At 37.4% G+C, this 17,470-nt stretch overlaps 1 protein-coding gene and 1 pseudogene across 2 annotated transcripts in view; both read left to right on the top strand.

Moving 5' to 3' along the window:
- Ppm1l (protein phosphatase, Mg2+/Mn2+ dependent 1L) overlaps positions 1 to 17,470 on the top strand; it is a 296,099-nt gene that overhangs the window by 35,201 nt on the left and 243,428 nt on the right. Inside the window, exon 1 of one of the 2 annotated variants that reach the window (XM_019207353.2) lies at positions 13,862 to 14,000. The exons of the other annotated variant lie outside the window; for it this stretch is intronic. Coding sequence (XP_019062898.1) covers positions 13,992 to 14,000 — 9 coding nt within the window. The 5' untranslated portion in view covers positions 13,862 to 13,991. Of the gene's footprint in view, positions 1 to 13,861; positions 14,001 to 17,470 lie in introns of those variants that run through there. 2 annotated transcript variants of the gene reach the window in all.
- LOC104861668 lies at positions 2,088 to 4,931 on the top strand (annotated as a pseudogene).

Genomic DNA, 17,470 nt, shown 5'->3' with positions numbered 1-17,470 from the left:
CAGTATGATTTTGAATCACGATTGAGAAATTATTGTTAACTAAAATCCATACATGCAGCTCAGTTCTGACTGAACTCTGTGGTGTTAGGGCAAATTTCACAGGTTGAGTGCACAGTCCTCCTAGAGACTTTACATTTCAGATACCAGGTGCAAACTCTGGGTTTCCAACACCTCCCATGTTTCTGAACCTTGTGGTTTAATAATTTGCGAACATAACAAAGTCGGAAAATGCTGTAGTTATGATTGCAGTTTTATATGCAAAGTCTACAAATCAGGACCAAGCAATAAAGAGATACATAGATCAAACCTGGGCAGACCTCAAATGTGAACCTTTTATGTCCTTAGGATGTATCACCTTCCTGTCTCAGCACATAGATACATGATTACTAACTAGGAAAGCTTTTTTGTAGAATGTCCCTCAGTTGGTTTGTTGGATGTTTTTCTCAGGATTAGATTGAGAGTGTAGTTTTGTTTTTTGTTTTTTTTAAGAGGAAGACCAGAGAGGTAGAGACTGTTTGTATCCCGTAGTATAGAGTACGAAGCTAATGCAACTTATGGCTATTGATGTTCATTTTGACCATCTGGCTGAGGTAATGTCTGTCAGGTTTCTCCTCTGTAAAGTTACTCCTACTCCTTACCCTGTTTCATACTGTCTCACTTAGATGAAGCCATTATTTGCAGTATGTGCTTAAGGAGTAGGGAGTTATGCTCTTATTTCCTTGAGAATACAGTAAGTAAAAGGTATTTTTGATAGGGAGACAAAATGATTTGAAATTGTAGATCATTAAGAATGTATTATAAAAGTGAATCAAATGTGTGTCATTTTCAAGTATTAGAAAACTGGAATTGTAGGGCCAAGTGGGAACTTCTTCAGATGAGCGAACTCAGAGGGGCCATATAGTTAGAAGCAGATAGAGTTTCATATTGGGGAGGAGGACCTTGCTAATTAGAGGGCTGCATCTACATCTGCCTCAAGTTGTTTATGACCTGTGGCATGTGAGGTAACCTTTGGTGACTCCATTGAATAAAAGGCCACCTCTCCTCAGGCTTTCTAATGTGCTCTGGGATAGGAAATATGGTAAGAGAGATTCCATTCTTTCTAAAGTGGTATGCATGCTTTTTAATTTCACCTCAGTAGAGCAGTATGCATGTTAGTTTCTACAAAATTTAAATCTTCCATGAGCTGACATTTAGAAGTTGAACTTTAACATTTTTTTTTTTAAAATCAGGACAGATTCAACTTTTGGCTTATGGGAGAATTGTTTCAATATATCATGAATATTCAGATTCTGTGGTCTGCGTTGTCAAATTATTTCTAGAAATGCTTAAAGATGATCACTATATTAAATTTAACAGTGATTGGGGAAAGTGAATTCTGAGTTGGCTTTAGCTCTGCTGAGAGTGGTATCAGTTGCCATCTCCAGTTGCTCTTCTTGTGATGAAAATTGAGCTTCCAGATATATGCAAAAATATGAACTTTTAGGTTAGCATATTAACTAAAAAGAAGCTGGTATGAGGAGACGTTATTCACCTTGTAGTTTGATTTGCATCTTTTTATTATTATTCTTTCAAATGCTCCAAGCAGCAAGCAAGCATTATTTGTAGCATCTAAAAACTCTTTGCCCACTTTGTCTTCATTAGGAAGCATGAAATTCTTAATAGACTGATTAATCCCAACAGTACAGTATTCTCTGAGAGAAAGATTTTCTTACCTTTATGGAAAGAAGACATCCAGGGAGTAATGGTGAAATGAGCTGATTTGTGGCAGTGGCTGAACCTAGGAGATTAGACTGGATCTGCATGACTGGGTCAGTGTCTGAAGAAAATGAAAGCTGGCTCTTCAGAACCTTCAGCACTACAGACTGGAAAATCAGATGAAAAGCATTTGGTTACTTATTCTAAGTAACTGTAGACCAGGGTTTCTAAATCTTAATACTGTTGGCAATTTTGGGCTAGATAATTATTGCACTGGGAGTTGGCCTCTACCCCTGGGAATAACCTCCATCTCTTATAATTTTAGCAAACAAAACTTTGTGCAGATGTAGCCACATATCCTGTGATATGATTTGCTCCTGGATAAGAACAACATGCACTACGCTCACCCCACTTTTGCGCTAGGATTTGAACCCAAGACCTTGATTGTGCGTACTAGGCAGGTGTTCGACCATTGAGCCACATCCTTAGCCCTTTTTAAATTAAAAAAAAAAAATCTTTTTAGGCAGGGTCTGGCTAATTTGCCCGGACTGGCCTTAAACTTGGATCGTCCTGCCTTGGTCTCCAAGTAGTTGGGATTACAATATAGGCCAGTATACACTCCTGGCTCCAGGTCCCAGTTTTGATGGTGGTCTATAATTTAGCATTACCATACATTACCACCAGGCTCATTTTTTTCTATCTATAAAATGAGAGACTGTATTTGTGACCTTTTATCACGTTTCTAGATCTAATTTAGAAGATAAAACATTAAGGGCTGGGGATGTAGCTCAGTGGTTCCACTGCCTGATTTGTAAGCACAAGGACCCAAGTTTGATCTCTGGTACCCCAAAAAATAAAAGAAGATAAAACATTAATGAGTAACTTTACATAGAAAATTTATCTTTATATGATATTGAACAATTTTAAAGTAGTCCAGATCATATTTATAAGCTAAGCATATTTCCCTGGATGAATTTAAACTATCTTCAGTTACTGCTTAATTTTATTCTTTTTTTTTTACTTTCAGGAAAACTAAACTTTCTCTCCCCATCACTTTGCCACACCTCACAGGATTCCCCTAGCAGTTTTTGTCTGTAGTTCTGTGATGGCCTTGTTAAACAGTGCTCCATCCTGGTTATTTTCAATTAGTTATTTCCTCAGAGAAAAACCTGATAAGGCTGACTTCAGGGAGATCCAGATCTGCAGCATCTGGACTTTAAGTGGGAAAGGGAGTACTGTACTTTTCCTTCTAAGTGGGATACCAACTGGCAACCAGGTCTTTCATCTTTCAGCTTCCTCTGAGGAACTCAAGGCCTAGAAACACCCTGGCCTGGGAGTATCTGGGGGATTAAATTTCTTCTGTTTCCTTAGAACATTTTATAGGTACAGTTTATAAATACTTTATATATATTTGGCTATGTCTAGACAAAAAGTGTATGATGCTTGCTTGCTTGCTTGCTCCAGTGCTCTTATATGCAAATGAAATAAAGTGAAAGAAAACACTCTAAGCATCTCTTGCCTTTATTGTCTTTTCCCTTTGGATTTATTAAAAAAAATTTTTATTAGTAGATATTTACAATATATAATGAATATATTCATTGTGGGGAGTCGGTACATATACATATCACATCTTAGTCTTTTTTTTTTCTCTTTGGTACTGGGGATTAAACTCGGGTCCTTGTGCTTGTGAGGCAGGCAGTGGCACCACTGAGCTAAATCCCTGGCCCCCCGACCCACGTGTTAGTATTTTTTAACTTCTATTTCCCAGTCTCTCAATCCCCATACCCTCCCATCTACAAAAGGTCTACCTTTTTGTTTCCTGTTGTCTGTCTTTTATCTTGCTCTTTAAATTATTTGTACTGTACTTTGCTTCTCTCATATGAGACAAAACAAATGATACTTAACCTTCAGTGTCTGATTTATTTTGTTTAGCATTAGGGTCTCAAGGTGCATCCACTTCTACAAATGACTCAAGTCTATTCTTTGTGAATCTCCATTTGGAATTATACTCCCTTTTATATCTGCTATCTTTGGTCATCTCAGGGATGCAGAGGAACATCATTAAGAGTTGAAAGGATTTGCTTTTAAATTTAGTCCTACACCTTTTACTAGCTCAGTGGTTCACCTGTAAGAAGGTATAACTTTACCCAATGGATAGGGTAAGAGTGTGGATTGTTGAGCGGCATTTGAATGGCTCTGAGTGGGGCCTGCTCCACGCACTAGGCTGTGGGTACAGTTTGTCAGCTTCCAGGCGGGGCTGATTTGGCACAGTACCATGGGGCCCTGGTAGTTAAGGGATGTGGCATCTGAAAACCACAATGTTAATAAATGGAACTTTTGTAGTAATATTGAGGATCATTTCACTGATCTTCCTAGAAACAGAATCTCTAATTTCACTAGTAAGAATGTGAAGGAGGTTAAGAAATCTCCAAAACAGTTGACTGCTTACAGAAATAGAAGAAAATAGTCCTCTAGAAATGGGATCTGTGACATGGCAAATAAAGAAAATGCACTGGCTTGTGCACACCATCTGCCTGAAAAATTACACCATGATAGTTGGACATATGTACTTAACTCCAGTGATTCAGGTTCTTCACACAGAGAAAGCCCATCATCAAAATATAGTGGGTTTTTTCTGGGGTTTCTCAGGACCATGAAACAGTGGCTCAAGTTTTGTTCAGAAATTTGAGATGGAGTGTAGCTTTCACTTTCTAGAGAAAGAGAAGCATAAGTGAACTTGTAGCTTATTTGGTGAGGATAGAAGACTTTAGAGTTGTTGTAGATTGCCTTCTTGTGCTCACCAATAGTTTACAGGAGGAAAAGCAATTTATTTAACTTGGCTGCTGTATAGATTTATTGCCTACAGTAAAGTCATTACTTAAGACCAAATTTAAAGAATGTGTTATAGTTGGTTTAAACTGGCTTCAAGCAGTAATAAAAAGGTGGTGGTCAGAACTGTTATCCAAGACAGAAATTATAAATGATGGGAATATTCAGATTTTATTTTTACAGTTATTTTTATTTTTATTTTTGTGGTACTCGGGATTGAACTCATGACCTTGCGCTTTTGAGGCAGGTGTGGCACCACTGAGCTAAATCTCCAGCCCTGAAATATTCAGATTTTAAAACAACAATTAAATAGGTTGTGGGAACAGGAAAACTATCTTAGTTTGGCTCCAGGATATACTGGTAATATAGCTGAGGATGTAGATGCTTATTCATTGCAGTTTCATTGAGAGATGTCATTGACTAAAGAACATATGGTTGTTTAAAACATTTCCAACTCTGAATTGTGAAAGAAATCAAAACCATCTTTTTCTTTTAAAAATCCACATAATGAAACCATTAGTGAAACCCTAACAATCTACTTCACATTGAAGTGGAAAAGGATCCAAAAAGAGCAGCTTCACTTCAGTGAGGTGAAAGTGCACTGTGGAGATTGTTCACCTTTTCTGCAGTTGAGACTTACAGTAGAGTATAATTTATACTACGTGAAAAAATAAGACAGGACTTATTAATAGTTTTTTGTGTTTTATAAAAAAAAAACCTAAACGTGTGCAGCTATTTTCCTATGTTAGAGACTCTCAAAGTTTAAAACATCATAGTGAATAATTAATGTTAAAATTTTTGGTACACACTTAAATATTGTATTTACAGAATGCTTTAATTTTTAATAAGCCAATGTGATACCAAGGTCTTATTTTAAAAAATTAAAACCAACAGTGTTTCTGGTATGATACAATTATGGAATTAAATCAGGTTTACTTTCATATAGAATGCTTTTGTTAAAGCATGTTCCACACCATTTTTTGAAATGTGAGCATATTGTTAATATCTTGATTCTTTGGCCAGAATTTTCATGTCATGTATGTATGGACGTATATGTTATCACTGTACAAAGAAAAAGGTGAATATATATTTGTATGAATGTTTAACTGGAAATATCCATGGAGTTGGCTAATTTATATTCACTTTTTTATGTATAGACCTCTGATATTTTTCATTTCTTTATCATTTAAACTTCCTTTAAGTAAATATACTAATATTTTTTTAAAAAACATGTGGGTTATCTATTATCAGGTGCATAATAGAAACTCAGTAAAATATGGTTCCTGTCCTTTCACTGTCCCTGACTTTCTTACCGTTTACCTACTAAAATCAGGTAACTCCAAATACCTTGGATTATCCGGGAGATAAAAGGAGTTCAGCTCCCATTTATGTCTCCCATTTTCACTCTGTCTGCTCTCTCTAATCCTTAATATGCCAAGTGTGTTCATGCCTCAAGGCTTTCACACGTACTGTTCCTTTTCTCTGGATTGTTTCGCCCTGGATCTGCACAGGGCATATTCCTTCACTCCCTTCACATGTATACGTTGCCTATCTGAGAAGCTGTGTCTGACCACTGTATTTATAACAGGACCTGCCCTCTCTTTCTTGGTACTTTCCATTCCCTTTACTTTGCTGTATTTTTCTCCATGCACCTATTGGCCCATTAATCATTTGTGTAATACTTGTCTCCCTCCACCGGTATATAAGCCTCATAACGACAGGGACTGTTTGTTAAAGACTGTATTCTTAGTGTCAGAGAGAGTACTTGGCCTGCGTTTGGTACTCACTAAACGTTTGTTGAATGCATGAATAAATGATACTGTTTTCTGACCACACTACATTTTCCTTGATGTTTTTCAAGACAAAAATGTGTACTGAGTTTAAAAATAATTATTTGCTCCCTTATTGGTTTTGTCTCAATATTATTACATTCAGAGGTGACCACTTTTAGTCCTTAGTGTTTTATATTAAAATATGATTTCTTCTGAGGCTTTTTTCCTTCATACAGGTTTAATTTTAGAGAACATTTAATTGCATCATTAACATTCCTGTCTGTAGGTCACTGTTGTGTGGTGGATTGGGAAAACAGAGAGACCTGTGTTCTATTTATATCAATTCTTTGTGTCCTTCATTGGATTTTCAAAATCTTTAGTACTTCTTTTTAGAAACTTCTTTTTAAAGAGGTTGAAGATGTGTGATCCTTAGAAGTAGATTTTCCCTCCCTCCCTCAATTCCTGCCTCCCACTGTTCCTCCTCCTCCTCCTTTCCTCCCCTCCCTGCCTCTCATCTCACCTTCCTTTCCTTCATTCCTTCCTTCAGATTTTCTTAATAACCTAAAATGATATCTAGAATGTTTTGCAGCCTGACATGCCAGTTGGCTAGTGTAGGGAACATCTTCAGTTCGTTTTGTTTTAAATTTCTTTTTTCTCTGAAAGACTAGCATAAAATTGAAAACAATCAGAGTTTTATGGCTTATGTCTAGATGTCCCTTCAAAGCTTCATGCAGTTATAGTTGGAGATTTTTTCAGAGGTGGCTGAATCTGGAGTGTTTGATTGATTCATGGTGCAGTGCTAGAATTCAGGGCGGGTGCTTATGAAATCAGCCCACTGATTGGTTTGGCACTGCCCTAATCCTGGTAGCCTAAGGACAGAAAGAGTCTTGTCTTATCCCTTGCTTTCTTTGGTACCTTCTGCCCGCCATGAACTGTTTTTCCTCTGCGATGCTTGTCTGCCATGTCTCTCTGCCTTGGAGCCAGCTGATTATGAACTGAAACCTCTACAAACTGAGACAAGTAACTTTTTTACCTTTAATTTTGGATGTTGGGTATTTTGTCTCAGCAAGAAGAAAAGTAGCTAAGACAGTTGTGTGTATTCTTACATTAGGAGTTCAGATGATAATGACACTTGCTAGCCCGATGATTTGTCATGTATCTCTTGCCTGAGATGCCATTATATTTTTTCCTCTTTTTGTTTTTTTCACCTCTGCTTCTCCAGCTACACACCCTTGATTTGATAAAGTACTAAAGAAGTGTTAAGAGATGGAAGGACTGGTAGCTTTACAGTTCTACATCTTTCACATATTTTTTTCAGGTGGGAAACAGTGGTTAATAGTTCAGTGTTTTAACAAACTTAGATATGATAGATTATTTTTAAAATTATAACCAGTTCACATTAATGTGGTTTCTTTAAATAACTACATCAGGTTTTCATTTTCTCATTACAGTGTATAACATGTTCAGAGAGTTTATGCTTTACTATAAGTAAGCTGTCACAATTTAAGAAAATATATTACTCTGCCATAAAAATAGGCAAACGAGTCATTTTGAGTAAACTGGATGCAACTAGAGACCATATTGTTAAGTGGAATAAATCAGACACACTAGCTTGAATATCACATGGTTATAAATAAAGAGCAAAATAAAAGATAATAGGAAGCAAAGAGATAGATCATTTTCAAGTGAGAAGGGTTTGAAGAGTTGGAGGGAGGTGAGGGACATGGGATAAAAAAAGAAATTAAGATGAGTTATGTACATGTACAAACTCCACACAAGGAATTTAAACATTATACAGTATAAGCATAACCCCCCAAAAGAAAATATACCATATAAGTATATCTATTCTTTCAGTGATGGAATAATGATATTTACTGAATGTTTTCTGATATTCATTAGTCAATTTTGGGGGGCTTTTTTAGTATTAATAAGGAAAAGCTCTCAGGTTTTTTCCTATTCAGTATTTTGTTAGTTGTTGCATAAGTATATATGGCCTTAACTGCCTTGATGTATTCTATACTTAATTTGTTCCGAGTGTTTCTCATAAAAGGGTGGATGCATTTTATGCATGTGTTTGGATGATCCTATGAATTTTGCGCTTCATTCTATTGATGTGCTGTACCATTTATTGATTTGTATACATTCAGCCATCCTTACATCTTTGGAATGAATCCCGTTTGATCATGGCGAATCACCATTTTGATACACTGTTGGATTGGATTTGCTAGTAATTTGTTCAGTACTTTTGCACTCATGTTCATCAAGTATTTTACTTTATGAATTTCTTTATTTGTTGTGTCCTTATTTGGTTATACTCAGTATTAGAGTAGTGTTGGCTTTGTAGGATGTGTTTGGAGAAATCCCTTTCCCTTTAATTTTTTTGAATAATTTGAGGAGAATTAATACTAGTTTTTCTTTAAATGTTTAGTAGAAATCAGCAGTGATGCTGGCTCCTCTTGGGCTTTTCTTTCTTGGGAGGTGTTTCAAGTTACTACTAGTATGTTCAGATTTTCTGTTTTTTCATGATTCACTCTTGGTAAGAATGTTTGTAGATCACAAATTTGTTTTTTCTAGGGTGTCATATTTGTTGGCATAGGGTTGTTCATAATAATCTGTAATGATCCTCTGTATTTTTGTGGTGCCTTTTATAATCTTTCTTTTCTTTTCTGATTTTACTTAGGAGTCTTTTCTCTTTTTAGTATTTAAGGGTTTCTCTATTTTGTTTATCTTTTTAAAGAACTCTGTTTTATTGAATTTTAAAATTGGCTTTGAGTCTATTTCATTTATTTTTGCTCTGATTTTTAAAATTATTTCTTTACATCTACTTAATTTTGCATTTGATTTTTTCTTGTTTTGGGGATTCTTTTAGATGCAGCAGTAGGTTATTTGTGATCTTTCTGCTTTTTGATGTAGGTGTTGATAAGGTCTATTGTCTGTACATTCATTTATTTCAGGAAATTTTAAAAATTCCTTTTTGAGTCCTTTGATTCATTGCTTGTTTAAGAGCAAGTTATTTCACTTAAGAATATGGCCCCAATGTGCATCCATTTAGCTATAAATGTCTCTAGTTTTTCATTCTTTATGGAAGTGGGGGGAGTAGGGAAAAGGAAAGACGGGAAAGCAAAAAATATGAGAAAAGGAAAAAACAGAAACAAAGTCTTTGTAAGTAGGGAGTGGTGTAGGGATGGAAGGGAGGGCAGGGGAATGGGGAAAAAAACAAGAACCAAGATATATCATGTAAAGGTACAAATTCCCAATGATAAATGTCATTATATTGTAGACTTAAAATGTTATTTCCATGTATTTGTCAAACTCAGCTTTTTCTAAATATGAACATAAAAATTTAAGGCCAAACAGCCTTTTCTAAATAAAAACATTAAGCCTTTGCTATGCAGGACATTTTGAACTTGGAGCTATTCAAAATTTGTTAAGTAAATGTTACAAGGCTGGAAAAGTAATAATACTTCATTTCTGGCACTCTGGGATAGAGAACTGTTCAATTTATCAGTCTACAGCCTTCATGTGATAAGGAGTAAATAAAGCACAATCTATATTTTCTGAATTTTATGTCATCAGCAAGTGGTTCAAACTGTGTTTGTTCCCATGAGCCACAAGGTTCTTGTGCTCGATGTGATGAGACTTGGCGTTGCCCTGTCCTCCAGCAGAGCAGTGTCTGGATGTTCCTGTTGAGGTAACTTGCACTATCTTGACTTCACTCAGGTGTTTCCTGCAGTTGTTTTGGTTTTGTCTTTTGCTTTCTGAACTGCGTCCGTGCCTGTCTTGCATTTTTTTTTTCTTTAGTAATTTTCTTCTCCTTCAGTGCCTCAGCTTGATAGTTTTAGTCTGTGTAATGCATGGGAATTTGGGGGCTTATATTATCTACAGGTTATTTATGTTAAGTAAATATTGGGTAATCCTCATTGTCACACATAGTTTCAGTTTATGCAGTCATTTCCATCTTTCCTTTTAGTTCCTCCTTACTTTCAGCCACTGTCTAAATCTAGGCTACAGCTATTTCTATCCATTTCCTTGGTCACTGGGAAAGTGACCCCCACCCTCAGTTCTTAGCTTCAAAAGGGTTTTGCATCCCCTCTTTAGACTTCTTGTCCTGGGAATTAACTCTATGGAACTCCTCCTCTCTGAACTGCTTCCTTACATTAGAAAGGCTTATCTTAGCGTTCTTTTGGTTCCACAGTGTTTCAGAAAGCTGTTCTTTTTTCCCCCCCTTCACTTTGCCCTCTTGGTTTTACCCTCCCTTTTCTCATTCTGAGTCCTTCTCTCAGCCATCAGGTGTTGTCTGGATTTGTGATGGTGATTGGTTGCATGATTAGGAGAGCGGTTTCTGGGTATTCACTGGCTAGTTTGTGGTATACCATCTCAGAAAATGATAGAAACCTGCAAGCCAGAATTTAGAACTGAGGTTTCGAGATGCTGATGTGACCATGTGCAGATATTAAAAATCCTTTCAAGTTAAGCACTGAGCCTTTATATTCAAATACATTTTCCATTCACTCTATTTAGAGAATTTTTTGAGCTCATGTAATAATCCGTAAAAAATTGGAAGACCCTTAACATAGAGATTGTTAAATATAATTTAACTTTTAAAAGCTTCTATGTCAAAGAAAGGACGGTTTTTGTTGAATTATAAATATTATTATGCAATCTCAAGACTCCAAAGATTCTAATATCTTAAAGTTCAGCAATCCATGTTTGAAAATCAGAATGCCTGAGAGAATCTCATATCCATATCTAAAATTAGAAATTACACACAATGACTACAGGTAATTTACCAGACATGCTAATTATATGTTTTTTGCTTTTGGGAAAAAAAACCCTAAGGAAGAAAAAAAATGAAGCAGTTAGCTCTTCATTAAATAGTTTATCTTTCTTTGGATAGTACTTATGTCCATGTATTTGATTTGAGAATCAGTTACATCCATGTGTCTATGATGTGTTTATTTTGGTACATTAATAACTAAATGGATTCTAATTTCCCCACTTGGTATTTTATTTTTCCCTAATCATATCTATGTGTTTGTACAAATATTCACATTTCCAAATTTTATTTATGGATAATTATTTTGGGAAATATGCCTTTAAGGCAATTGCTTTTTTAATAGATATTTTGAGCATCTTCTGTAAGTGCTCTGTTTGGTATGCATGAGGACTAATGTACACTCCAGCTATATTTTGTGATTTTAAACATATACTGACTTCTTAGAGATTGTGTGAGGAATTCACATTGGCAGCTAGCTCCTACAGTGTTTGGCAATTGATTATCATGTGTAAGGGATTTACCTTCTCTCGTACATTTGGGAAATTGACCTTGGGGAGGAGATGGAGGAAAGACCCAAGTGGAGGAAACAAAGTACTTTCTGGGGACTGAGTGACCTTCTCTTGGCACCTGGGTTGTCTACCTCCTGCTGTTAGCCTGTCCTGGTTGCAGCTGGCAGTATTCCCAGCCTACAGTGGATTGCTGCCCAGTGCCTGGAGCTTTAGCCCTTCTTGGCAGATCATCTGTGATATTTGATTACCACCTCTGTATTCTACTAACATATGTAATTTAGGACTGATTATAATTTACTTCACCTCGAGGCCTAATAAATGTGTTCTTTACCTGCATCTTAATATTTGTCAAACTGTGTGTTTTTCTGAGAAATGAAAAAGTAGAGGACTAGTTTCAAAATAGTGGTACTTGCATTAAAGAGTGGGGAAAAATTTGGATTGTTGGACTTGTCCAATTGCTTCTTGCAACTTTGCAGTTTAATTTTACATTTAAATATGTATTCAAATCTAAGTTGGACCCCTCCTTTAAAATCCTTCAGTAATTTTCTATGATGTAGCAAAAAGGTGTAGCTTATACCCGCAACTCATAGGCAAAATGTGGTCTGCAGACTTATATATTTGTCCTGCCTAGCATTTAAAAGCCTACAGATTTTACATATGGACCAGATTCTCAGCATCCCTTGAAAAACTGGAGAGTGTTCTAATATTGAGCTCTTATTCTTGCATTAGCTGGATCTAAAAAAGCAAAGCACTCCCACCACCAATTTGGGCAGTCTGTCATACTATCTGGTGCCTTACACCCAGCCTACTTGGCCCATGTACGTTATCAGTATTGGCTCTCTTGATGCTCTGGAAAGCCTTTCTAACCTTTTTCCCTTTTGTGTTTGTACTCATGCTCTCTAGTCTTTGGAGCGTTGCACTTTCTAATTTCTCTTCTTTTTCATTTGTTTTTGTTTTTTATAGTACTGGGACTTAGACCCAGGGCTTTCATACTGAGCTATATCCCCAACCCTTGTTTTTTTATTTATGTTCTACTGATTGAGCTAGCTGGGTGGCTGTTCCCTTTTCATTTTTTAGTTTGAAAAAGTCTTGCTAAATTACCCACATGGAGCTTGAACTTGTGATCCTACTGCTTAATCACTGTTTTTTTTTTTTTTGCATATTCTTCCTTGTTTTATGTTGTTACTGTTAGTTGGAATAAAGAAAAAAACAGAACATTAACTGCTGTCTGGTGTGGAACATACTCTTGGGATAAAAGCCATCGTAGCTTGGTGAAAGTTATCACCAGCTGCATTGTGTAATAATTAAATAATCAGTCTCGAGCTCATGATTTGCTTGGAGGAGGTTCAGAAAAAAAAACACAGTAAGAGGTAAGGATAAATTCATGAGTTGGGATCTTTATTTTGGAGAGTAATGGACTGAGGTGAAAAATATTTCTATATGGTCCTTTTATTTGTGGATGGTACCTTAATTTTGTTGCCACTGAGACTAGGTAGTGGGCATTTGGTTTAAAATTAAGAGGGCTTTAGAGATTTCTGTCTAAATAATCATTTCCTGGATAATGGTATTAACTGATTTTTTTCCTGGGAGACCTTTATGAAGAGATTGACTACTGACCAGAAAACTTCTTGAAATTTCTTCTATCTGATTACAAAATGTCTTCCAATTAATCTTTTATATCTGAGCAAATGATCTTTTCACCTTGCCTATTAATTTTACTGAGAAAACTGATTTATCTACATTGAATCTAACAGTACTACTGTAGTGTAGTAATTTATATTTTCTCACAACTGTCTGCATATTCAACTGTGTTTCCCTTCTGAGCTAACTGAGGCTATAATGGAGGCTTCTGATTATTTCAACCTCTCTTACCAGGAGTCTTCTTGTAGCCAAAAGGGGAATACTAAGCTCCAGGAAGTTGGGAGAATCTCTTGCACATGGTAGAATCCTGTTAGTGACCCTTGACTCCAGCTGGTTTATTCCCAGGCTTTGAACAGTGTTGTCACTTGACACCACTTTGAAGGCTAAAGCAGCTCATCCTGAAGAGCCAGACCTGGAGCTCTGCCAGGACTGGCTGTCACCTTCAGGCACCTGCTGACACCTGGAATGTAATTATGTTCCTCTAGATAGTGGCTTGCATCGCTGAGCTTAGAAGAGAACTGATTAATCAGCCCACCTAGTGTGCTCAGCTGGATCTCTCTTCTCAGCCTAGTGTTGGGGTTAAATTTTGAATTCTTGCTCCTCTCTCCCCGTATGTGTAGAGCCACCCCTTTCTAGATGGGAAGAGAAAGGTTGCCAGTGGGCTGTTCTGTCTTCTTCGACGCCTGCTTCTCTTCTCACTGCTTCTGCGGCCAGCTGCCTTCCCTCCCCCTCACATGATCGTGGAATGAGCTGAGTACATTTGATCAGATGACCTGGGTAAGGTGGTGGCAGAAGCCCATGGGAGGGTGAAAGTGCTGGCGGGAAGGGAAGGGAAAGGAAGGATGCCAGCAGCTAATGTAAGCATGCTTGGCACCAGCGCTTTTCCCAGAATCTTTCTGCTCCTGAGGCTCAGCTCTGCCAGCCAGAGGCTGCTGTTTGGACATAGAAAGTTCTGATCTAATTCTGGCAAAAAATTTCCCCTTTAGATTGTTATGCCGATTCCCTCTACTTTTGATTGTGAAGACTTGGCCTTCTCTGCAGGTCATGAGCATTGCCATGATTTTGGTTTGGCAGATGAAAAAATGGAAAGGAATTGTAAGTCGGGCATGCTGGCACATGCCAATAATTCCAGCACTTGGGAGGCTGAGGCAGGAGGATCTCCATAAGTTTGAGGCCAGCCTGGGCTACGTAGTGAGTTCAAGGCCAGTCTGAATTAGTGAGACTTTGTCTCAGGAAACCAGAACAAAAAAAGTTGATTGTATTTGCTATAGCCCTGAAGTAAAATATATATATTTCTAGTCCCTAACTCCTGTCTCTACTCCCTTTTCTTCCTAACATTGAATTTCTCACCTGAAGACTGGCTCAACTTTAGTTCCCAAGCCAATCTGGAAGTCAAGAAAAATATTATTTAAACAGCTTCAACCTCTTACTGGAGTACAGCCTCTTTTTGGACATGTGCTGTAACATGATATCCTGTAGTCTTGTGTGGCCAAATGAGTCTTAGCTCTGTTCCTCCCTGCTTTGTGTTCTGGTTCCTAGCAGCCATGGATAGTCTTTGGCCATGGGAGCTGACTTTGTGAAGATCTTTAGAGCCAATTAAGACATCTTTAGCCAGGACAGCACCAGTGTCCTGTCTTACTTTTGCTGTCTCTCCCATGGTAGGGTAGAATTCTGGTCTGAGCCTAGAGTGCTTCTGCTTATCAGTATCACCTGCCTAGCTTACTCCTTAATGTTGCCTGCTCTCTGCTATATTTTAATTTGGAAACTCACGGAATGAGAAGGGCATGTTTGATCAGAAACAGGCCAAGTTCAAATGCTGGTTCTTAATACTTGTGTGATTTTGGGTAAGTTTCTCTTTAAGCATTAGTTCTTCCTCTATAAAATGGGTGTTCTAGTTCCTGTCTTGCAAGTTTGAAATGATTGCATGATATGTTACATTTAAAATCTTCAGCATATTTTCAGGCTCTTAGAACTTGACATCTTCTTTGCATTTTTCTGCTTGGCATCTTGCATCACGGTGGCAGTTGCCATCCCCTTTGTACTCAGTAAAGCACTTTCTTGCTTTACTTTACCACTGTAATTGGCTTTTGAAGTTGGTCACTTTTCGAAGCCTTTCTTTAATATGTCTTAGTAGGTCTTGGGCCACGACTTTTTTCTTTCTTCTTTTTTTAAAACTGTCTAGGGTTCTCTTATGTGGGGATCGTAAAATTAGACACAAAAGCCAAAACGCAAGGCAAAAACCCAGGGCAAAACCCAGGTGCTTTTATTGTTCTTATCCCTGCCTCAATTTCTAGCTGTCCCTGTGAATAAAATCAATCTGTAGGTATTTATCAACATGGGCCGTGTGGTTCTACATGTAGCCTTGTAAAATAAGCTGCTGGCCTTTGGAATCTGGAGTCTTCTGGCTTCTGATTTGTTTAGCTAAGCAGTGAAAATAACATTTGTTGCTATAAATTGGCCCCTAGTGGCGATATTCTTTTTCTACTCTGTAGCTACCAAACAGCTGGGCATGAATCAGCAGAGTTGAAGGTATTTTAACCAGAGACACTTGGATCTGACACCACGGTAATATTGCTTAGACGCAGGCAGAAGACAGCCAGACAACTGACAGGGCACGTGTTTGTGGCTGGCTTATGAGCAAATCCTGGATGCAAGTTCAGCATATAAAGAGAAAATATATATGAGATCATAAGTTCTAGCTTATTTTGCCTCACAGAGCAAACTCTGAATGTCATTTAAAATGCATCTCACTAGTGCATTCTAGTGTTGATGAACTGGATCCAGTTTGCAGCATATGTTAGGATGACTTGGTGATTATTGCAAAATCAGGGAGTGTTCAAAAGCCTGTTTTACAAGTGTTGTAAAGTAAATGGAAAATATTTTCTATAATTTCAAATAATAGAACCTCAGAGGCATTTGATCATATTCAAAGACTGTGGTCAGCTTAAATCTCCCCATGTTTCTGTTCATTATGTTGTAGGCCTCTGAAATAGTTTTAATTAGATTGCAGAAAGCATTGATTTTCAGTGACAGATTAATGCCTAAGTTGGAATATGGGAGAATGGAAATAAGGGAAGTAAATGAAATAAATGCCTGATAACTTCTAAATGACTCTGGTGCAGAGTTCTGAGACAGGGAGTATAGTTCCTTACCCTTTACTTAATAATGGAATGCATTTAAAATGACCAGATGGAATTACGGTTCTCTTCTATTTTATTCTTTTCTCCCAATCTTGAAAAGCACTGTAGTAAATCAAGATATTAAATCGGCTCTACATTTCTTATGAAATCAGAACCATTGAACCCTGCTTGGACTGTGTTCTCTTAACACTATAGCCTGTGGCCAGTTTTGGTTCAGCCTCACAAGCTAAGAATGGTTTTTACGATGAATATTTAGCAGAAATCCTATGTGGCTTGAAAAGCCCCAAATATTCACTGTCTGATCCTTTACTGAAAAACTTTTCCAGTTCCTGTTTTAATATGTCATGAATGAAATATTTCTCTCTGTGAACTTAAGTGGAACATTTAAATTGTGCTTTCTATAAGGTTAGCAAAAGGAAGACTGAAAAAGGCGTGGGTTTCAGAGTCCACCTGATTCTGAATCCTGGCTCTGTGTCTTTGAACCTGGAGAACCTCAGGAAATTGACTTAAGTCTTTCCAGCCTCAGTTTGCTCAGGGTCATGAGCCAGTGCCTTGCACTTACAGTAGTAGGGTCATAGCAAATGGAAATTCTTCAGTCAGACAATAGTAAGATACTTACAAAACCCCTGGGTCACTTTGAAAAGACTAACAAATGGGCAAAGGGGAAGGAAGGACTTGCCAGGAACATGTTGTGGCACTGAATATCTGTCATCTGATTGGTTCAGTCCCAAAGCAGATTACTTTTTAGACTGATATTGCTGGTGCTTCTCCAAAGCTGGCCTCTCTTTCAGACCTCGACGAAGGCACTTTTCTCTCAGCTCACTATCCTGTGTCCTTCAGCTGCCTGAAGATGTTTATGTCTTTGCACCTATACACTGGACCTGAATATATGTGAATGGGCCTTTCATAGTGAGTTACTACCAAGAACTATTCTGAATCTCTTCTTTGTCCCTTTCTAAGGACAGCATGTGCCTTAGTTAGGTCAAAAAGAATTTTCTCTCTCTCTCTCTCTCAGAATTCTCTGTCTCTGTCTCTCTGTCTCTGTCTCTCTCTCTCTCTCTCTCTCTATCTATCTATATATATATATATTTTTTTTTTTTTTTTTTT

The sequence above is a fragment of the Fukomys damarensis genome, unplaced genomic scaffold, assembly GCF_012274545.1.
Source record: "Fukomys damarensis isolate Sample0158 unplaced genomic scaffold, DMR_v1.0_HiC HiC_scaffold_37, whole genome shotgun sequence".
Lineage (NCBI taxonomy): Eukaryota > Metazoa > Chordata > Mammalia > Rodentia > Bathyergidae > Fukomys > Fukomys damarensis.
The sequence above is the reverse complement of the archived record's forward strand: the minus strand, read 5'-3'. Positions and strand labels throughout refer to the sequence as shown.